This window comes from Panthera tigris, chromosome A1 (genome assembly GCF_018350195.1).
Source record: "Panthera tigris isolate Pti1 chromosome A1, P.tigris_Pti1_mat1.1, whole genome shotgun sequence".
Lineage (NCBI taxonomy): Eukaryota > Metazoa > Chordata > Mammalia > Carnivora > Felidae > Panthera > Panthera tigris.
This window is the reverse complement of record NC_056660.1, coordinates 480,726-503,837: the sequence shown is the minus strand read 5'-3', so window position 1 is coordinate 503,837 and position 23,112 is coordinate 480,726. Positions and strand designations below refer to the sequence as shown.

At 38.4% G+C, this 23,112-nt stretch overlaps 1 protein-coding gene across 9 annotated transcripts in view; it reads left to right on the top strand.

Annotated features, from left to right (window-relative positions):
• CENPJ (centromere protein J) overlaps positions 1 to 21,447 on the top strand; it is a 55,070-nt gene extending 33,623 nt beyond the window's left edge. For 8 of the 9 annotated variants that reach the window (XM_042992873.1, XM_042991075.1, XM_042989576.1 and 5 more), the window contains 8 exons: positions 1,528 to 1,770; positions 5,544 to 5,628; positions 14,113 to 14,177; positions 14,671 to 14,790; positions 17,804 to 17,944; positions 18,258 to 18,342; positions 18,649 to 18,769; positions 21,104 to 21,447. In XM_042992873.1, coding sequence (XP_042848807.1) covers positions 1,528 to 1,770; positions 5,544 to 5,628; positions 14,113 to 14,177; positions 14,671 to 14,790; positions 17,804 to 17,944; positions 18,258 to 18,342; positions 18,649 to 18,769; positions 21,104 to 21,296 — 1,053 coding nt within the window. In that variant the 3' untranslated portion in view covers positions 21,297 to 21,447. The remainder of the gene's footprint in view (positions 1 to 1,527; positions 1,771 to 5,543; positions 5,629 to 14,112; positions 14,178 to 14,670; positions 14,791 to 17,803; positions 17,945 to 18,257; positions 18,343 to 18,648; positions 18,770 to 21,103) is intronic. The other variant, XM_042993504.1, reaches the window with a different exon arrangement.
• The last annotated feature ends 1,665 nt before the right edge of the window (positions 21,448 to 23,112 follow it).

Sequence of the window (23,112 nt, the reverse complement as noted above, 5' to 3'; positions counted from 1 at the left end):
TCACATTTTCTATTTCTTCCTGTTTCAGTTTTGGTAGTTTGTATGTTTCTAGGAATTTGTCCATTTCTTCTAGATTGCCCAGTTTTTGGCATATAATTTTTCATAATATTCTCTTACAGTTGTCTGTATTTCTGTGGTGGTGTTTGTGATCTGTTTCATTCATGATTTTATTTGTTTTGGTCCTTTCTCTTTAACTTTTGATAAGTCTGCCTAGGGGTTTATCAATTTTATTAATTCTTTCAAAGAACCAGCTCTTAGTTTCATTGATCTGTTCTGCTGGGTTCTGTTGTTTTAATATCATTTATTTCTGCTCTATTCTTTATTATTTCCCATCTTCTGCTGGCTTTAGACTTTATTTGCTGCTCCTTTTCTAGATCCTTTAGGTGTAGGGTTAGGTCGTGTATTTGAGACTTTTCTTGCTTCTTGAGGTAGGCCTGGATTGCAATATACTTTTCTCTTAGGACTGCCATTGCTGCATCCCAAAGGTTTTGGACTGTCATGTTTTCATTTTCATTTGCTGCCATGTACTTTTTTATTTCATCTTTTTATATCAAGTTTTGCATGCGTATTAATGAGCTCCTTAAGGCTCCTCACTGCCTTCAGGTGAGTTCTCAGGTGGTGGGCAAGGAGATCTTGCTTCTGCTCATGCTCCTTGCCTCAGCTTTCAGGCACTCCCCATATCATGCACCCACATAAGCCATGTAGGTGATGAATTTTTCCTTAGTTTTGACATTGGTCTTGATTTTTATTTGTACAGTTGCAAATTGCTTCTAGACATTTCTAGGAGTTTCTTCACAAATGTCATTTAGTCCATCTGAAACAGATCAGTTTCTTAAAACCCATTTCTTCTAATGAATCTGGAACAGAATCTGCTTTCAGGGCTGGTGGTTTTGACTTTGAATGGTTTTTTTTTTTGTTTTTTTTTTATTTTATTTTTGGGACAGAGAGAGACAGGGCATGAATGGGGGAGGGGCAGAGAGAGAGGGAGACACAGAATCGGAAACAGGCTCCAGGCTCCAGGCTCCGAGCCATCAGCCCAGAGCCTGACGCGGGGCTCGAACTCACGGACCGCGAGATCGTGACCTGGCTGAAGTCGGACGCTTAACCGACTGCGCCACCCAGGCGCCCCTGACTTTGAATGTTTTATTCATCCCTTTACCTCAGCTCTTCATTCAATTAGTCATGATTCCTGTTAATTTTTTCTTTACCAGATAATCTCCCATTTGTCTTTCTTTCTATTTCAATTAATAGCTTAGTGTAGACCTTTATTGCCTCATGGCAGTGTTATTGCAGTGAACTCCTTAGTAGTGCCTTCCTTCTTCTGGAATCAGTTTTGTTGATGGTATGAGGTGAGTCTTTACCCTGAACTCCATTCCCTTTTCGTGAAAAACTTGATGTTTTTGAAATGTGATTGACCAAGCCTTCCCTTTCTGCTGCCTGTGCTATGGCAGCACTTATGTTTTGATGATGTATCTCTTTTCTTCTGTTGCGTTATTCTAGTAATTTTTTGTTGTTTTGTTTTGAGAGGCTTTGAAACAGCAGATAGCAGATTTACAGGAAGATTTGAAAAGAAAGGAAGCAAAATGGTCAAGCACACATGGCCGTCTTAGAAGCCAAATAGAAATGTTGGTCAGAGAGAACACAGACCTCAGGGAAGAAATAAAAGTGATGGAAAGATTCCGATTAGACGCCTGGAAGAAAGCAGAAGCTACAGAGAGCAACATAAGGATGGGTCCGTGTGTGACTGCCACAAAAAAAGATGGATCCGTGGTAGGTTTGGAGCCAGTTTCGTCAAGTCAGGGAGATATTAAATATTTGAGCCCTCAAATTTATAGAGCTGGAGCAGAGGAAGTGGGGAGAATGGTAGGGGATGTGATCAGAGATGTGATAGAGGGAGGTGGGACAGAGTTCATTAGGCCTTAGTTGATTCCTGTAAGCACTTGGGTGTTTCCTCTGAGTGAGAAGTGGAGCTATGGAGGGCTATGGTTGAAGAGGGGGCCTGATCCTTTATTTTAGTAAGGTCACTCTGTCTGCTGCTGACTGTAGACTGAACGGGGAGGAGAAGGTTATAGGCGTGATTGGGAATGCCAGTTAGGAGATTGTTACTGTTATTCACACCGCAGATGAGAGGGGCTTTAGACTGGAAGAGCAGCAGTGGAGGGCTGAGAAGTGTATAGGATTTGTTGATAAGCTGGATATTGGGTGTGACAGCAAGGAAGGAGTCAAGAATGGCTTCCAGTAGGGTTCCTGGGTGGCTCAGTTGGTTCAGCATCCGACTTTTGGTTTTGGCTCAGGTCATGATCTCACAGTTTCGTGAGTTCTAGCCCTGCATCAGGCTCTCTGCTGACAGTGCAAAGCCTGCTTAGGATTCTCTTTCTCTCTCTCTTCTCTCTCTCTGCCCCTCACCCGCTCATGCGGTCTCTTTCTCTCTCAAAAATAAATAAACTTAAAAAAAAAAATGGCTTCCAAGTGTAGTGTAGTGATTTGGCATAATAGAGTTTCCATTTATTGTAAGAGACCACAAGAAAAGAGCATGTATTTCTTGGGAGCGTGGATATTAGGATCTCAGGTTTAGATGGGTAAATTTGAAATGCCTATTAGCCCTCAGGTTGAGATGTTGTCTGGGAAGTTATGTACATAGCAGGAGAAGGTCAGATTGGAGCTAAAAGTTTAGGGGTCATCAGGATGTGTGGTAAAGCTTTGGGCTGGCGGAGTTCACCAAAGCTGAAAGTGTGGGTAGTAAAGAGATCCACGTACTGAGCCAGAGTGTGAGAAGACGGGGGGAGGAAAATTGACAACCAGAGGATGGAGTTAAGGAAGCCAGCGTGGTGTCCTGAGAGCCAAGTAAAGAAAGTACTTCCCAGAGGAGAGAGTGGCCAGCGATGTCAAAGGTTGCTGCTAAGTTAGATGAGGGCTGAAAATTGGTCATTGGATTTACCACGTAGGAATGTGTTGAAAGTAAAAGCCTGACTAGATAAGAGAGAATGAGAAGTTTCAGACAGAGAATAAGAACTTTCTGGAGAGATTTTGCAGTGAATGGAAAGAGAAGGGGTAGTGGCTGTAGGAAAGGTTTTTTTTGTTTTTGTTTTGTTTGTTTTAATGGGAAAATTAACAAGTGTATTCTGTATTGACAGAATTGATTCAGTAAAGAGGAAAATGCCGATGCAGGAGAAGGTGGGAAGAAATTGTTGGAGCAATGTTCATAAATGAGAGAAGGGGGGATTTAGGGAATGAAGGGAGGGTCTGGCCTTGGCCAGGAGCATGGACACCATGTGCCTGGTAGCAGAAGGTTGAAGGTGTGGAACCCAGGCTCAACGTGTGGTACCTGTTGGTAGGAAGCTCCCTCCTAATGTTAGTATTGTCAGTGAAGTGAAAGCTTGGTCGTCAGCTGAGAGTGAAGATGTAGGAGGTTTGGGGAGATGAGAGAAGGAGAGTGAAAGGCAAAGGAACTAGGGAAGTGTAGTCTGGTTCCTGGACTGCTTTGGGAGCCTATGTAGGTTAGAGATCATATATTTCAGGTGAGAGTTGTTTGCATTATTTTCTTGTTCAGCATTTTGGTTGTAAGGTGGTGGAGAGTTATATTTTAGAAGAGGTGTGGTCATCCAGGTGAATACCACAAAGTGAGTTGAGGGCATGGAGGCAACAGTATATGCAACCAGAGTCACTGTGGTGAAACTTGGTTTAAGCTGCATAAGACCATAAGGTTTTGAGGGACATAGAAAATCTACATGGAATATGGATTAATGAATTGTAGGACCCTGTACAGTTGGTGGAGTTAGGGTGTTAGAGGAATGAGCTAGATATAGCAGTCAGAAGAAAGTGGGGTTCTCCCCACCTCCCCAAACCTTTTATTATAACAGCTTCCCCAAATAGAGACATTTGAAAGAATAATAGGATGACCACCTGAAGAGTCACCTAGATTCAATCACTGTTAATATTTAACCACTTGTGTGTATGTGTTTTGCTGTACCATGTGAAGCTAATTGCAGAAATCATGGCATCTTACCCCTGGATACTATAGCATTTTATTAAATGGCATTGGCTTTTTCAGTAGACCAGGCTAATGATTTTGTAGAATTCCCCACATTCTGGATTCAAAGGCTTTGAAAATGAGATGTTTGCAGTTATTGGTAATTGCACATATTGATAATGACCAGTTGTAGAGTTTGCCATTGGTGTCCATGGCTGAGGGAGGATAGAGTAGGTTGGGAAACTGAAGCTAAGGCAGTGGAGTTATCTCCTGGCAAGGTGAGTACGTGTTGGGTGAGTTGTGGACATGAGACACAGAACTAGGACAGGGGTGGTTAGGCAGGAGAGAGATTTGGTTGGAATCAGTGATGGGGAGCAAGGAAGACCTACCTGTACCCTGCCTCTAAACCTAGGGGTGTAAATTCTGAGGGTGAGAAATTTCCATCCCTAGAAGGAGGCAGTGGTGAGCCATCTTAGTAAGGAGCTAGGGCTCAAAGTGGAGCAAGATGGTTGGGAAGTGTTCACAGGCGAGGTAGAGATAAGGGGGTTTTGCTGATGTTGAGGAGTAACTAACTGCCCTCTTCTCTGGCTAATCTGGCAACAGTTACAGAAGACTTTCATTTTATGTTGTCTGTTATGCCCTCACTTGAAGAATGAATATACAGTTGACCCTTGAGCAACATGGGTTTGAGCTGTGTGGGTCCACTTGCACACAATTTTTCAATAAATACGGTACAGCACTGTAAATATATTTTCTCTTCCGTACAATTTTTTTTCATTTTTTAAATTTAAAAAAAGTTTTATTTATTTTAAACATTTTATATATTTTTGAGAGAGTGCAAGCAGGGGTGGGACAGAGAGAGAGGGGGACAACTGCGTTGACACCTGCGAGCCTGACGTGGGGCTTCAACTCATGAACCAGGAGATCAGTACCTGAGCCGAAGTCGAAGGCTCAACCGACTGAGCCACTCAGGTTCCCCTGAGTGTATGACTTTCTTAATAACATTTTCTTTTCTCTAGCTAACTTTATTGTAAGAATACAATACATAGGGCACATGGGTGGCTCACTCAGTTAAGCGTCTGACTCTTAATCTCAGGGTTGAGTTCAAGCCCTGCACTGGGCTCCACACTGGGTGTGGTGCCTACTTAAAAAAAAAAAGAATATGGTGTATAATACATATGACATAAAAATATGTGCTAATCTGTTTATATTGTTAGTAAGGCTTCTCGTCAACAGTAGGCTATTAGTAGTCAAATTTTGAGGTAGTCCAAAGTTGTACATGGATTTTCAACTTCTTCGGAGATCAGTGCCCCTAACCCCCACAGCGTTGTTCAGGGCCATCTGTTTTTCCAAAGGTGGGGTGTGTGTGTGTGTGTGTGTGTGTGTGTGTGTGTGTGTGTGTATAGTACATTCATAAATAATAGCTTGTTCACTCTGACCTGTGGTGATGATAAATGAAAACAACATAAACAAACTTAAGCCATTCTCCTTGCAAGCTGAGTTTTAGTTTCATTCATTGTACTAATATGTAGACAAGTACTAATTTTATATTCAAAATTATCTCATACTATAGAATTCATCAGTTCGATTACAAAAGAGTCAGATTTCTTCAGGAACCCGGGTAGAAAAATACAAGAAAAACCATTTGCCGACACAAGGTAAGAAGTTGCATGATATTTTTACAAAATATATTAGGAATTTAAAGAATAGAGAATTTACACCTAATGTAAGAAGTAAAACATTGTAAAATATCATTGAAGCCCCTATGTATTCTCCCCAACTTCCACCCTGACAACATTCCTTTGCTTGTTTTTCATTCTTTTACCACATTATGTCCATAAATCAATATAGTATTGTTTCTATGTATCCCTCTACAATTTGCTTTTTTCTCTCAATATTTTGATGCCCACATTAATACATATAAAACTCTAGTTTGTTGATTTTAATAGCTATACAGATTCCATGTATATTTGCACAGTTGAGTTTTCCTGTTGATGGACTTCATGTTTTCCCCCAGTTTGTCAATAGAATGAATAAGGCTGAAGAAAATATCTGTCATGTGAGTTTCTCCAGGATACATATCAAGAGTAGGATGCTGGGTCATACCAGGTTTGTGCTACTGGAGGAGATTTTCCCTTTGCTCTGCAAAGTGGCTTTGCCAGTTTTTTTACTGTCAGCAGAGTATGCTATTTGTGCCTACCAACCCTTGACCTGGTCGGACTTTAAGACTGTGGCCAGTCAGATGGGCATGAAATGGTGGGTTAGTGTAATTTTAATATGCATTTCTCTGATTCCTGGTAAGGTCATGTGAGCATCTTTTTGTATATTTAATGGGCATTTGGGTTTCCTCTTTTGTTTATTGCCTGTTCATTTCTTTTGCCCATTTAAAACTTTTTAGGGAGTGGCTTCTCTTTATTGAAGTTATTCTGCGTACCAATCCTTTCTCAGTTACAAACACTGCCACGATCTTTTCCCAGTCTGGGTTTAGCTTTCGGTTTGTGTTTTTTATATACATGTTTTTCCTTTTAATATGGAATTTATCCATCTTTTTTTATGACTTTAAGAAATCCTTCTCAATCCTTAGGTCACAAATATATATATTCTCTCATTAACTTTTGTTTTCACAACTAGATTTTTCATTTACCAGGAATTTTTAGAAATTATTTTCATGAATTGAATTTATAAAAGTGGATATAACATATGCAGCTTGATGGTTGTAAAGGAAATACTTGGATAAATACCAGCAAGATAAAGAGAGTAACAGCACCCCAGAGCTCTCACCTCCATGATCATATTATATTCCCTATCTGTGTAGTTTCTACTCTTATAAGTGCAGTCCTACAAAAATGCTTTTTGAACTTTCTGAATAGTTACACTGTATGTATTCTGTTGTCTTTTACTGTACATTGTTTTTGAGAGTCATGTTGATCTGCAACTCTAGTTCACTAATTTTCCTGCAAGGCAGTTTGAATGTTTATGAATATATTAAAATTAACCTGTTGATGGTTAAATTTTTTTTAAGTTTGGGATGTTAAACAATGATGCTGTGAACATTCGTAAACGTCTCTGGTTACATTCATTTCTCTAGGGCACATACTGCAATTACTGGGTAATCAGTAAGAATATCTTTAACACTCATAGATTTTGCCAAGACATTTTCCAAAATGATTTTACTGCCTAACCAGCAAAGTAATGTAAGTGCTTGCACTGCTCCACACCTTGTTGATACTTGGTATTGTCAGACTTCAATTTTTGCCAGTCTGGTACGGATGAAAACTGTCTCATCATAGTTTTGATTTGCATTACTGGGATCACTAAATATGTTAAATACCATTGCCTATGTTTATTACCTATTTAGATTCCCTCTATGAGAAAATTGATCAGGTCTTTTACTCATTCTGTGGTGTTGTCTTTTTTGTTATTGGTTTGTGGGGGGATTTCCCCTCCCTCCGTTGTAATCATTTAAGAGTTACACACATTGCAAATATCTTCTTCCAGTCTGTGGCCTGCCTTTTTACTCTTTATGATATCTTTTGGTGAACCAAAACTCTTTTCCTTTTTTTAATTGAAAATTTGACATACAACATTGTATAAATTTAAGGTATATAATAATGTTGATATATGTATCTATATATTATTATTGCCAGTGTAGTGATAATTAATACCTCTATCATATCACATAATTATATCTTTAAAAAAAGTTTTTTAACGTTCATTTATTTATGAGAGAGCATGAGCAGGGGAGGGGCAGAGAGAGAGGGAGACACAGAATCCATAGCAGGCTCTAGGCCCTGAGCTGTCAGCAAAGAGCCTGATGTGGGGCTCGAACCCACCAACCATGAGATCATGACCTGAGCCGAAGTTGGATGCTTAACCGACTGAGCCACCCAGGCACACCTAGTTATTATGTCTTTTTAATGGTTGAAGAGTTTAAGATCTAGTTTCTTAGCCAAATTGTTCATTATAATACAATATTACCTATATTCACTATACTGTTCTAGGACTTATTTACTACTTGTTGCAAGTTTATACCTTTAAACAACATCTCCCCTATCCCCCAAACTCCCCCTCCCTGGTAACCATGGTTTCACTCTTGTTTTACAAGTTTGGCTTCTTTAGATTCCACTTGTAAGTGATATCATACAATATTTGTCTGTCTCTGTCTGACTTATCTCACTTAGCATAATGTCCCCAAGGTGCATCCATGTTATTGCAAATAGCAGTATATCTTTCTTTCTCATGGCAAAATAATATTCTGTTGTGTATCTGTATCACATCTTTATTCATACACTGAGGGGCACTTAGGTTGTTTCCATATCTTGGCTATTGTGAGTAATGCTGCAGTAAACATAGGCTTCAATATCCTGGTTTTATTTCCTTTGAGTATGTACTCAGAAGTGGCATTGCTGGATCATATGGTAGATCTATTTTTGTTTTTTTGAGGAACTTCCATAGTGGATGAACCAGTTTATATGCCCACCAACAGTGCATAAGGATTTCCTTTTCTCCACATCCTTGCTAATACTTGTTACCTCTTGTCTTCTTGATGATAGCTTTTCTGGCAAGTGTGAAGTGATATCTTGTGGTTTTGATTTGCAGTTCCTAGATGATTAGTGAAGTTGAACATCTTTTCATGTACTGTTGGTCATTTGTACGTCTTCTTTGGAAAAATGCTTATTTAATTCCTTTGCCCATTTTTCAGTTACATTATTTTGTTATTGAGTTGTATGAGTTTTTCTGTATTTTGGATATTAACTCTGCAAAAGTTTTCTCCCATTCTGTGTGTTGCCTTTTCATTTTGTCAATTGTTTCTTTTGTTGTGCAGAAGCTTTTGATTTTTGATTTGTTGATTTTTGCTTTTGTTGCTTGTGCTTATGGTGTCATATCCAAGAAATCATTGCCAAGACCAATGTCAAGGGATTACTTCCGTGTTCTCCTCTAGAAGTTTTATGGTATCAGGTTTTATGTTTAAGTCTTTAATCCATTTCAAATTAATTTTATGAGTGGTCTAAAAAGAGATCCAATTTTACTTTTCTGCATGTGTTCGGTTTTCACATCATTGGTTGAAGAGACTATCTTTCCTCGTTGAGTGTTCTTGGCTCCTTTGTTGAATATTAACTGATTGTATATGTGAGGGTTTAATTCTGGGCTTTCTGTTCTATTCCATGGGTCTGTGTGTCCTTTTTTATGCCAGTACCATACTGTTTTAATTACTCTAGTTTAGCAGTATAGTTTGAAACCAGCAATTGTGATGCCTCCAGCTTTGTTCTTTTTTCTTAGGATTGCTTTGGCTATTTGGGGTCTTCTGTGGTTCTATACAAATTTTAGCATTCTTTGTTTTGTGAAAAATGTCTTTGGTATTTTGATGGGATTGCACTGAATCTGTAGATTGCTTTGGGTAGTATGAACATTTTAATTCTTCCCGGAAGCATAATGTATCTTTCCATTTATTTGTGTCATCTTCAATTTCTTTTATCAGTCTTACAGTTTTCAGACTATAGGTCTTTCACCTCCTTGGATAAATTTATTCCTAGATATTTTATTCTTGTTGATGTAACATGGAATCGTTTTCTTAAATTTCTCTTTCTGATAGCTTGTTATTAGTGGATAGAAATTCAGCTAGTTTCTTTGTTAATTTTTGTATCCTATAACTTTACAACAACATTTACTAGTTCTAATAGATTTTTTGGTTGAGTCTTTAGGGTTTTCTATATTTAGTACGTCATCTGCAAATAGTGAAACTTTTGCTTCTAATTCAAATTGGATAAATTTGGATGCTTTTTATTTTTCTTGCCTAATGGCTGTGGCTAGGACTTCCAATTTTATGTTGAATAAAAGTGGTAAAAGTAGGCATCTTTGTCTTTTTCCTAATCTCCAAAGAAAAGCTTTTAGCTTTTCACCGAGTGATAGTTATTTAGTGTTCTTTTCCTTTAACCTTTATACTATAGTTAAGTGGTTAATATACCATCTTATTGTAGATTTGGAGTTTTCTGTATTTGATTATAAATTTTTCTTTTTTTTTTTAATTTTTTTTATTACGTTTCTTTATTTTTGAGAGGCAGAGAGACAGAGCATGAGCAGGGGAGGGGCAGAGGGAGAGAGGGAGGCACAGAATCGGAAGCAGGCTCCAGGCTCTGAGCTGTCAGCACAGAGCCCGATGCGGGGCTCGAACCCACGAACTGTGAGATCATGACCTGAGCCGAAGTTGGACGCTCAACTGACTGAGCCACCCAGGCGCCCCTGATTATAAATTTTTCATCTTTACCATTGTGTTGTTTACTTTTACATGTTTTCATGATGCTGATTAGCATCTTTTTGTTTCAGCTTGAAGAGTTGTTTTCAGCATTTCTTGCACAGCAGGTGATTAAACTCCCTCTGCTTTTGTTTATCTGAGAAAGCCTTTATTTCTCCTTCATATCTGAAGGAGATAATTTTCCTGGATATAATATTCTTGGCTGGCAATATTTATCTTTCATCACTTTGAATATGTCATTCCACTGTCTCCAGGCCTATAGAGTTTCTGCTGAGAAATCCACTGGTAGCCTCATTTGGTTTGTCTTGGGGTTTTTTTTGGGGGGGGGGGTTGTATGTTACCTTTTTTTTTTTTTTTTTCTCCTGGCTGCCTTTAAGATTCTTCTTTGTGATTAATTTTTGACAGTTTCATTATAATGTATCTTGGAGAAGGTCTTGCATTAAGGTAATAGGGTGTCCTATTTCATGGACTTGTTTGTTCAAGTCCTTGCCCACGTTTGACAGGTTCTCAGCTATTATTTCTGTATTTTATTTTTTAAAGTTTATTCATTTATTATTTTTGAGAGAGAGAGAGAGAGAGAGAGCGAGCGAGCACAAGTCGGGGAAGGGCACAGAGACAGGGAGACTCAGAATCTGAAGCAGGCTCCAGGCTCTGACCTGTCAGTACAGAGCCTGATGTGGGGCTTGAACTCACAAACAATGAGATCATGACCTGAGCCAAGATTGGATGCTTAACCAACTGAGCCACCCAGGCTCTCCTCAGCTATGATTTCTTTAAATAAACTCTCTGTCCCTTTTCTTCTCTTCTTGTGGAACCCCAATTCTTCCAATATTTGGCTCTCTGGTGGAATCTCATAGCTCTTGTTGGCTTTCGTCACTCTTTCTTAATCTTAGTTCCTATGCCTCTTCTGTTGTTATTTCTATATTCCTGTCCTCCAAGTCACTTATTTTCTCTTCCATGTGTTCTGCTCTGCTACAGATGCTTTCTATTGCATCTTCATCTCATTTGTTGAATTCTTCAGGTCCAGAATTTGTTTGGTTCTTGTTTATAATTTCAGTCTGTTTTGTAAAGAACTCCTGTTCATTAATTTTGTTCCATGACGTCATGGAATTGTCTTTGAGTTTTCTTGTAACTTGTTGAATTTCTTCACAAGAGCAGTTTTGAATTCTTTATCAGATGTGGTATTTCATATCTTTGAGTTTTGTTGCTAGAGACCTATTAGTTTCTTTTTGTGATGCCATGTTTCCTTAATTTTTTATACTGTTTGTAGCTATGGACTTCTGCTTTCCCATTTGAAATAGCAGATACCTTCTTAGTTTTTATGATTTCTTTGGTTTTTATAGTTCACCAGTCTAGCTGTTAGAAACCATTCTTCTGTATTCCAGAAGGTGGTAAAATGGCCCAAATTTGTAGTTATTCCCCTGCTCACCAACTGTGGCCTATTTTCTGAGCATGCTCCCTGTTTACTGAATCTTGCTCTTTGGTTGTAGTTGGGAGGGCACATAAGGAGCTGGTAGCAGAGTTAGGAGAGGTGTGGGTTTAGCACTTGGGCTTTGGGGGTGCCACTCGAAGATCTTCGAGTGGGGTACTACCAGAGGCTTGTGGGTGGACTTCATGTTGAAGTGCTGAAGCAGACAGCAGGAACAACATTCCTGTAATGACCTTTGATATTCTAGTATGCTTCCTTCCCTTTCTCTTTCCTTCTCCAAGTCATGGGGGTCTCTCCTCAGAGATCTGGGTGCTGTTGGAAACAGATGTTTCTTTAGCCACAACCCATGTAACTGGCCTAGCTGGGCAGTCACTTTTTGCTTTTGCTTTGCTATCACTTCCTTTGGAGAGGTTGTTACTGCCACTGCCAAACAACAGCGTGCTGTGTCTCCCTGGGGAGGGGAGCAGCTCTGGCAAGTTCCTCCCTCTCTGCATCCAAACTCATCGCTGTCCTTTTCCAGTGGCATGTTGGAATCTCCCCTCAGGGTGGACTAGACTTCTGCAAATTCTCTTTTGTCTGTGGGTATCCACCAAGGTTTGTGCTCTCTGGGTTTCTTTTCCAGTCATGGTGAATGGGGACGGGGCAGGTTCACTAACTCCCTTGGATCTGCGTCCCTTACTGAGGTCCTATTTTTGGATGCCCAGGTGGGCAGGAAACCTCCCAGATCCCTTGGTGTGAGGTGCTGAGGTACTTTCATTTGGTTATAGATGTCTAATTAGTTGTTTAAAAAGGGAAGGAAAAAAGGAATGACTTATACTGCCATGATGCTTGATGGTACCTTATAGTTCCCCACAATTCCCAAGATTCTTACTTAATGTTGTTGAATTTCAGGTTTTTTACTTTACGGGTGGTGCCTCTTAGGTCTTCCCTATCTTGCGGTCATAAACCTATCCTCCTATATTGTCTATATCTAGCTATTCCAGCACTGTTTATTAAATAATTTAATCTGTCCCAACTTTTATAAGATATGTAATTTTATAAGGTATGTTTATACTCAAAGTAGTGAACACAGACTCAGGAGTCAGAGCTCCATGCTCCTGCTCATGTGTCCTGGTCCTCTCAGTGGGTCTCTGCTTAGAGGCTTCCAGTTTCTGCTCATGAACAGCTTGAGAGAAGAATTCAGCTCCATAGGATTGAATCCTGGTTTGCTTTATTAGCTGACAACTTTGGCACGTTATTTAACCTCAGCCTCGTTTTCCTTACCTCTAAAATGGGGATATTAGTCTTTTCTATGGAGGATGGTTAAAACATTTAGGAGTGAGGTCCAACAGAGCTTACTTTGCACATGTAAGTAAGGTGCAGGCAATTGTTCTTCGTTTATCACATCAAAACAGAGCATTCCTCTCGTCCCCAGAACCATCTACCATCTACCCGTTTGCCCAAGCCAAAATGCACTCCCAGGGATCTCTAAACTAATCCTTCTGATGCTGATAGTTTCTGAATCGATTAAGTAGGTTGAACCATATGAAACCCAGCTCTTTGGAACCTATCAGTGATTTAACACAGTGCAGTCAGAACATTTCTGTCTCCCTGAGTACTGCACAAGCCTTCTCAGATGCCCGCCAACTGCCTGAATGGACTCTGCTTCTGTTCTTTAGTGTGCTCTCTGTGTAGCATCTAGTGGCACGTACTTGAAACAAACCTGCAAATTTTGGGCATGGTTTTTTTGTTTTTAATATGAAATTTATTGTCACATTGTTTTCCATACAACACCCAGTGCTCATCCCAACAGGTGCCCTCCTCAATGCCCATCACCCACCCTCCCCTTGGGCATCTTTTTAATATGGCCCTTTGGCACATAGGAAAAAAATATTAGAATGTCAGTATATTTTTTAAAATTCACCTTAATTTGTTGTTGGTGAGTGTGTGTATATGTGTATACACTTATTCTATAACGTATGTATTACTAATATAGTATATGATTGGTGTGCTGGTCATAACCTAAACAGTTTAAACCACAGCAATTAGGTCTGGATTTTAATACCCAGTTATTTTGTCAAGCAAAATTCGAGATGTATTCTTGGATGCCTCTATTATATCTACCCTACATCTAACCTCTAACTAAAGTCCTTGTGATTAGCTCCAAAATACCTTTGGGTTCATCTGTTAGGTTAGTTGAGCACCTGTCTGTTCCTCCAGATTGTAAATTCTCAGAAATTGGATATTGTCCTTGTCTTTCTTGGGTCACACTGGACTTAAGTGCCTGAATAAATATTTGAAGTTCTATAATGAACTCCTATGAATTAGTAAAGAAAAACATTAAGACTTCCTTAGCTAATGGGTAAAGGATAGTAGTTCACAAAAGGATATGAACTAAGGAAATATTTGACCATAATATTAAGTAAATTTAAAACTTTCAATTAAATATGAAAACTAACTCCGACAATTATATTCTAACAGGTAATCCATCTCGAAGATCCAAGACTGTGCCTCCTCGTGACTTAGGCAGTTTGGATAAGGGACAAGTAAATCTCTATATTTTTATATATTTAGACATAGATTACTCAGGCTTGAAACTGCTTAGTTAACTGACTTAAGTTTCTAAACCATTTATAAAGGTTTTTTACCTAACATTGTAAATGTTTTTTTTATTTTTTTATTTTTTAATGTTTTTATTTATTTTTGAAGGAGAGAGAGACAGAGCATGAGTGGGGGAGGAGCAGAAAGAGAGGGAGGCATAGAATTTGAAGCAGGCTCCAGGCTCTAAGCTGTCAGTACAGAGCCCGATGTGGGGCTTGAACCCAAGAACTGTGAGATCATGACCTGAGCCGAAGTCAGACGCTTAACCGACTAAGCCACCCAGGCGCCCTGTAAATGTTTTTTATAAACACCAAATGCTAGCTGTCAAATCCTATAATAGGAGAATCTGGCATTTGGAAATAAATGTAAATTTTAGCTGCTTGAAATGTTATTACACGTCCTTTATGACAGATGAAAGAGAGCCTTTTGTCCTTACAGACTGCCTCACCCAGGGAGCCCCCTGAATCAGTGGACCTTTCAGATCCTGAATATAAAAAGGATGACAAAAAAGAGGAAAAAGAAGAAATCCAGGGAGAAATCAGTCATCCTGATGGAAAGGTTAAACTTTTTTTTTTTAAATAATGAATATTATAAGAAATAAGTATAGGTTAAAGTAGAATTGGAACATTTAAGATTCTAAAATAATTGATCTTCCAGACCACTGAGGGACCTTAAGAACTTTAGTTCCTTGGGGTGTGACCTTAGCTTGAGTCTTTGGACTCCTAAAAATGCTAGACACACACAGGCATTTAGTTGCCCTTTCTAGTTTAGGGATACAGCAAAGGAGGGAATACAGTTCTTTGTTTAAACTCTGTTCTTTCTCTAAACATAGCTAAAAAGCCTTTGTAATCTTTGGTACTTTTTAAAAGCCTCTGTTCTAGGCCTTATCCTTCCTGCAGCCTTTCTGTCCATCTCTAGGTGCACAGTTTTATTCTTGTGCTTAGGAAAGGTTTTGAGCAGGAAATCGCCTGGCTTAGTGTTCCAGCTAGAAGTAAGAATGAAAAGGGAAGGGGGACATAAACAGGGTTTGTTAGCAGGGAGGGAATGAGGTAGTTTTTCCTCAGGTTTATAGAAAATTTACTTTTCTGAATACCTTAATTTGACCCATTTTAATTGAAATGATAAAGCCAAAATTCACTGCTAGTCTTGAGGAGTGAGAAAGGACAAAATAACAATAGTCCAAGGAAGTAGTTAGACTTTCCCACCAATAATTTGTTATACTAAAGCAGAGTTGGTACAGGAAAAGGTTTTTTTTTTTTTTTTTTTGTTTTTTTGTTTTTTTTTTAAAGAAGAATTCTAGCTAATAAATGGAAAAGGAATGAGAAAACTTGAGAATCATTACTTTGCAATCTCTAATTGAAATACAGGTTCTGGGCAGTAGTCATGAAAAACCATGAACCCATGGATGACAGGTTGATGGGGCTTCAAGGCAGATCTAACTAATGTGACTCAGTTGGTCTTGAGTTCATGAGGACAGCAGGGGATTGCCTTCTGAATGTGTAGCTATAAGCAGCTCTCATCAGTTCCTAGAGAGTATTCTTGTCAGAATAATTCAACCAGAATTTAATCACACCTCTAGATGTGACTACTAGTTTGTTTCCAGGAAGTATAAGGATATATGAGAACATGTAGATGACACCATAATGGGAAAGCAGTCAACCAATTCCAGAATGTGGGAAATTTTATATGGTTAATGACCCAGTTCCTTTAATAAGTAATTATCATTAAAAAGGGGCAGGGCAGGGACTGTTAAAGGTTGAGATTTAAGACATATATCAAGTGTTGTATGTGACCCTGTTTTGATCAAATAAACTGTAAAAAGTCTTTTTCATGAATTCAGAGAAAACAGCATGGAGGTTATACCATGACGAAGGAATTAGTTTGTTACAAAAATAGACACCTAGATCAATGGGACCGAATAGACAGCCCAGAAATAAACCCATACTTATACGGTCAGTTAATCTTGACAAATGAGGCTAGAATATCCAATGGGGAAAAGATAGTCTCTTCAATAAATGGCGTTAGGAAAACTGGACAGCTACCAGCAAAGAATGAAACTGGGCCACTTATTTATACCATACATAAAAACAAACTCAAAATGGATTAAAGACCTAAATGTGAGGCCTAAAACTATAAAAGTACTTGAAGAGACAGGCGGTACTTTCTTCGACATTGGACATAGCAACATTTTTCCAGATATGTCTCCTAAGACAAGAGAAACAAAAGCAAAAATAAACTATTGGGACTACACCGAAATAAAAAGCTTTTGCACACAGCATTTGCACACAGCAAAGAGAACCAATAACAAAACAAAAGGCAACTTCCTGAATGGGAGAAGATATTTGCAAATTATATATCTGATAAGGTGTTAATATCCAAAATATATGAAGAACTTATACGACTCAACACCCAAACAACAAATAATCCAGTTAAAAAATGGGCAGAGGATGTGAACGCATTTTTCCAAAGACGACATACTGATGACACATGAAAAGATGCTCATCATCACTGTCAGGGAAATGCAAATCAAAACCACAAGGAGATATCACTTTACATCTGTCAGAATGGCTGAAATAAAAGACAAAAAAGTGTTAATGAGGATGTGGGGAAAAAGGAACCCTTTTGTACACTGTTGATGGGAATGCAAAGTGGTGCACTGTGGAAACAGTACGGAGGTTCCTAAAAAAGTTTAAAATAGAAATACTGTATGATCCAGTAATTCCACTACTGGGTATTTACCCAAAGAAAACGAAGACCTGAATTTGAAAAGATGTATGTGCCCCTATGTTTATTGCAGCATTATTTACAGTAGCCAATTTATGGAAGCAAACTAAGTGTACATTAATAAATGGATAAGGAAGATGTGTGTGTGTCAGACACACACACACACACACACACACACACACACAGGAATATCACACAGCCATAAAAAGGATATGATCTTGCCATCTGCAACCACATGGATGGACCTGGATGGTATAAGTCAGACTGAGTATCATATGATTTCACTCATGTGGAATCTAAAAAATTAAATAAATAAACCAAAAGCAGAATCAGACCTATAAATACAGAGAATAAACTGATGGTTGCCAGAGGGGAAGGGTTTGGGGGATGGACAAAATGGGTCAAGGGGAGTGGGAAAAACAGGCTTCCGGTTAGGGAATGAATAAATCATGGGGATGGGGATGAAAGGTGCAGCACAGGGAATATAGTTGATGATATTGTAATAGTTTGGAGACCGATGGGAAAGTCACAAGTGAGCAGAGCAGAATGGATAGACTTGTAAGATCACTATGTTGTACACCTGACACTAATATTGTGTACAGTCAACTATACTCTAAAGAAAGAAAATTCAGCAAAAAATGAGTTGGTTTTGGTAGAATAGGTGACATAAGAATGGTGGTGTGTTGATACTTGGGAGTTTATTAACTTTTCTTCTTTTGTGACAGTGTTGCTTGTATTATGAGAGATATCAAAGTAGTCAATTTGGAAAAGAGTTAGGGACATTTTTATCATATGGTCTCAGGAGGAAATCTCTCATATTGATAATCTTGTTTCTCTTTTTTTGTAGATAGAAAAGGTTTATAAGAATGGGTGCCATGTTATATTGTTTCCAAATGGAACTCGAAAAGAAGTGAGTGCAGATGGGAAGACTGTCACCGTCACTTTCTTTAATGGTGACGTGAAGCAAGTCATGCCAGATGAGAGAGTGGTAGGTTTCCATAGCAGTGTTTTTCTCCATGGCTTAAACATCTCCAGAGAGGGGTGGCTGGGTGGCTCCGTCGGTCAGGTAACGACTTCGGCTCAGGTCATGATCTCACGGTTTGTGAGTTTGAGCTCCGCGTCGGGCTCTGTGCTGACAGCTCGGAGCCTGGAGCCTGCTTCAGATTCCGTGTCTCCCTCTCTCTCCACCCCTCCCCTGCTCACGCTCTGTGTCTGTCTCTTAATAATGAATAAACGTTAAAAAAAAAAAAAGAAAACAAACATCTCCAGAGAAAAGGCATACTGACTTTGTGTCTTTACAGATCTACTACTATGCATCTGCCCAGACCACTCACACTACTTACCCAGAAGGTCTAGAAGTCTTACATTTCTCAAGTGGACAAATAGGTAAAAACTTGTTCTGCTCTTTCTTAATTAAATGGTTTCCTTTTTAAAAAAAATAAGGGGCGCCTGTGTAGCTGAGTCAGTTGAGCATTTAACCTCGGCTCAGGCCATGATCTCACGGTTTGCGAGTTCAAGCCCTACATCAGGCTCGCTGCTGTTAGCACAGAGCCTGCTTTGCATCCTCTGTCGCCCCCTCTCTCTGCCCTTCCACTGCTCACGCTGTCTCTCTAAAAACTGAATAAACTTAAAAAAAAAAAGCCCAGAAAAATAAAATAAATAAAAATATTTACAGTAATTTTTTTTAAACAGAAAAACACTTCCCAAACGGGAGAAAAGAAATCACGTTTCCTGACCAGACGATCAAAAACCTATTTCCCGATGGACAAGAAGAAAGTATTTTTCCAGATGGTACAATTGTTAGAGTACAAAGGTATGATACCTGTTAAATTTGCTTCTAGATTTGTCAATTTTCAACTTCTGTTTCCAAGTGAATTTTGAAAGTCTTAAAACATTTGTATAAGTCATTCAGAATGTTTGTGAGTTTAGCACTGAGCACAGATACACACTTTGAGAGCAGGTGAAGAGTTTTCAGCATTTTGGAGTTTAGATCTCGTTAGAGACGTATAGGTTCTAATATATACTCTACAGAAACTTAAAGGAGGTATGTACAGCACATGATGAAAGGGGAATGGCAAGTATTTGTACAGAATTAAATTTGGTGAAACTGGAAAACAGTGAATAAGACACAAAGAAGGAAAGCTGCCCAGTTTTTAAGAATAACCAAACAATGGCAGCAGTATTTGAATTAGACTGTTCATTTCTTCTCTGGCTTATATTTTGATTTGCTGGATCTCCCTGTCCCAGCCTGATTAGCATTTTACTTCCCTGGCCTCCCTGACTCAATTTTTTAAAATAACAATCTCTTTATCCTTCTGAGTGTTACATTTTTTGAAGTTAGAGAATTCTTCCTAGTGACGTCTTCAATCCACAATACAGAGTTTCTTGTACTCACTGTGCTGAAGGTTTGTCAAGTTCACTGTCCTACTTTAGTTTGCACCCTCCTCTCCTAGAGTGTGCATGCATTTAACTAACTTGAATTCTGTGACACACAGCAAAAAAAAAAAAAAAAAGTAAATGCTAATTCAAATAATGTAGCAACTTCTTATGTAGTGTTTTTCCTGAATATGGTTCGAAACTTTCTCTGCTGCTCAACCAAATAAATACCAATGTCTTCTAAAATTTGCGAAAAATTTTATCTGTACATTATACTCTGAACAATTTCAGAGACTTCCATCTTTTTTTTTTTAAGTCTTATGTTTGAAATTTTCTGTAATAAAAAGAAAATATGAAAACCTCCATGTACTCATCTATTTTCCAACAATTTTAATTTTTTTTTTATGTTTATTTTTGAGACAGAGAGAGACAGAGCACGAGTGGGGGAGGGGCAGAGAGAAAGGGAGACAGAATCGGAGGCAGGCTCCAGGCCCCGAGCCATCAGCACAGAGCCCGATGCGGGGCTCGAACTCGTCAACTGTGAGGTCCTGACCTGAGCTGAAGTCGGACGCTCAACCGACTGAGCCACCCAGACGCCCCCATTTTCCAACAGTTGTTATTAACTCATGGCCAGTCTTTTTTCATCTAAACTCAGGCAAATGTCAGATATTAGTTCATTGAGGATTATTTTGGCATTTCTGATGTATAGCAGTGGTTCTTCAACTTCACTGTGCATTAAAACCACCTGAAGGGATTGTTCAATTGCAGAATGCTAGGCCCCATGCCAATAATTTGCATTTTTAATGAGGTCTCAGGTGATGCTGTTATCCCTGGTCCCAGGGCTGCGCATGATAAAGCAGTGGCTCTCAAAATGGCTTTTAAGTCTAACACTTAAATGTGGCGCAAAGCCACTACATTTACATAAAATCTGAGAAATAACCAAAAAAAACAGTTTGGAGAAGTGGTAATTCACCATCTATAAACCTTGCTTTGTTTCTAACAGCACATCATACCTATTTTTAGGGGGTTCAGTTTGAATGTCCCGCATGCACATCAAGCAGTCCACTTGGGATTAACTGCTTCTTTTGTTTCATGGCTTCTGAACAGGTCTTAAGTCTAGTCATGCCCCTTCCCAGGAATATAAAGTCTCGTTTCCAACCTGATAAAGAGCAAGCATTACTTAACTTAGTGAAAAGAATAAAGGTAAAAACTGAAAGCGGTATTTAATACAATGCCCAGTTTTTCTTAGATGCATAATACATCTAAAGTTAAAAAACAAACCTAAGGATTTTGTAGTTTCACGACATAAATTTATTAAAAAACTTTTCATGGGCACCTTTCCTTTTCTATTATTTTTTTAATGTTTATTTTTGAGAGAGCGAGAGAGGGACAGAGCGGGAGCAGGAGAGGGGCAGAGAGAAAGAGACAGAATCTGAAGCAGGCTCCAGGCTCTGAGTTGTCACTGCATAGAGCCTGACACGGGACTCAAACTCAGGAGCCATGAGATGACCTGAGCTGAAGTCTGATGCTTGACTGAGCCACCCAGGCGTCCCCCTTTTCATGGGCACATTTAAGTGCTAATTTGATCATTGGAACTAATAGCGTGAAGCAGAAACAGGGTGGAAAGAATTTGCAAAGAAGGCATTGTACAAGAAAAGGACCACAGGAGGCTTTAAGAAAAGAGAGAACTGTCAGAATCAAAAGCCATTTTTAGATCATTTTCCTGTTACATATTTAATATTTTTAAATAAATTCTATTTTAAATTTACAGAGATGGCAACAAAATCATAGAGTTTAATAATGGCCAAAGAGAACTACACACTGCCCAGTTCAAGAGACGGGAATATCCAGATGGCACTGTTAAAACCGTATATACAAATGGTCATCAAGAAACAAAGTACACATCTGGTCGAATAAGAGTTAAAGACAAGGATGGTAATATCCTAATGGATACAAAATTGTAATGATCCTATATGTGACTCATCATGAAATAACACTAACTTGATTTTCTTCTCAAAAAATGTACACTTCTTGTGGATTCTGTGGTTTCATTTATATATAAGTGGAAGAGATTATGTTTGGATTATAAAATAAAACATCATAGTTTTTTATATTCTTTGAAATGTACAAGAACAGCTTTCATTTTTAATTCACCTGTCTTTTCTACAGTTGAATGCATGTCTAAGAAATATTACTTTATGAACTGTGTAGACTGTAAAAATAATGAGACTCTTACTTATTGAAGATGGTTATAAAAACCAAGAAGTACAAGAAATACAATAGCACAGATTTTTCATGAGCACATCAGCCACAGAACAAGACTTGCACAGAAAGTTTAGTCAAGGAATAAGAGAATGTCTCCAGTCAGAATATACTGTGTTCAATTAGTACTAAAATTAAAGCATTTATCTACTGTAGAGGTTCTTTAATATAATGGAATGGGAAGTTAAAACCATGAATAAATATAAATAGGTCAAACAACACAGGTAGAAGAGTTCATTCTGTGAGTACAGAGCATCACAGGAGAAAAGTTACAGTGAGGATATGTAAGTGGTCAGAATAGGACACTTGAGGATGGAGGGCGTGTGAAAAATAACTAGCTGGTGTTAACTGAACAACCACAGGTACCCTGATGTTATAACCTATAAAACTGTAGGCTGACAGAAGCAAGATGTCCCTGAAGGAAGGACAAGGCACCTACATAATAATTACAGGTTGCTGTAGTCACTACAATAACTTTAAAAAAGCTAAATATATCAATTCCAGATGATTTAAGAACTGAATATGAAAAAAGTTGCAAACTTCTCAAATAAAGAGTTATATACATCATCTCAGGATAGAGAAGGATTTTTAAATGAGGCACAGCGCAAACCTTAACAGTTTGATGAATGGTATGTCTAAAGATACCACAAAAAAGAAAAGATAAGCCACAGACTAGAAGAGATATATATATATATATATATATATATATATATATATATGTATATACACACACACACACACGCATACTTGACAAAGGATTAATATCCAGAATATGTAAAGAATTCCTACAGATAACATAATTACAAACAACTCAACACAAAAATGGACAAAGGATACGAAAAGCAAACAAGTGACTACTAAACCAGTGAATGCATATTGAAATAATAAGATACCTTTTTATACTAGTATCATATACTGGCCACACCACATGTTGCCAAGGGACTCAGACTACTGATGGTAGTAAATGGAGTAAACCACCTTTTGGAGAACAATCACGAACAATCACCTCGTGACCTAGTAAATTCCACTACTAAGTACATATACTAGAAAACCCATAACATGTACACATATTTGTAATTGAGAAAAAACTGGCAACAGTCTAAATATCTAGCAACAGAATTATGTGCACAGATAGAAGAGTGAAAGTGAATAAAGTAGAGCTCTGCATACCAACATGGATAAACAGTGCCAATAGTGAGAAAATTAAAGGTGTGATAGTGCACGCATTAAAAAAATATACACAGCAGTACTATATCTTGCTTATGGATGCATTCATATGCAGCAAAATAAGAACGTAAGAATAATAAACACCAGAATCACAACAGTGTTCACCTCTTCAGGGAAGAGAATGATTGGGGAAGGTCACTCCAGGAGCCTCCAACTGTACTAAGAAGGCCTTACTTAAACTGAATATATATTCGTTATAAAATGAGCTACATTTTTTCATATGCCTAAAATACTTGCTTTTGAAATTATTGTAAAATAAAACCAGAAAATACTTGAAAGCAAATATTTATT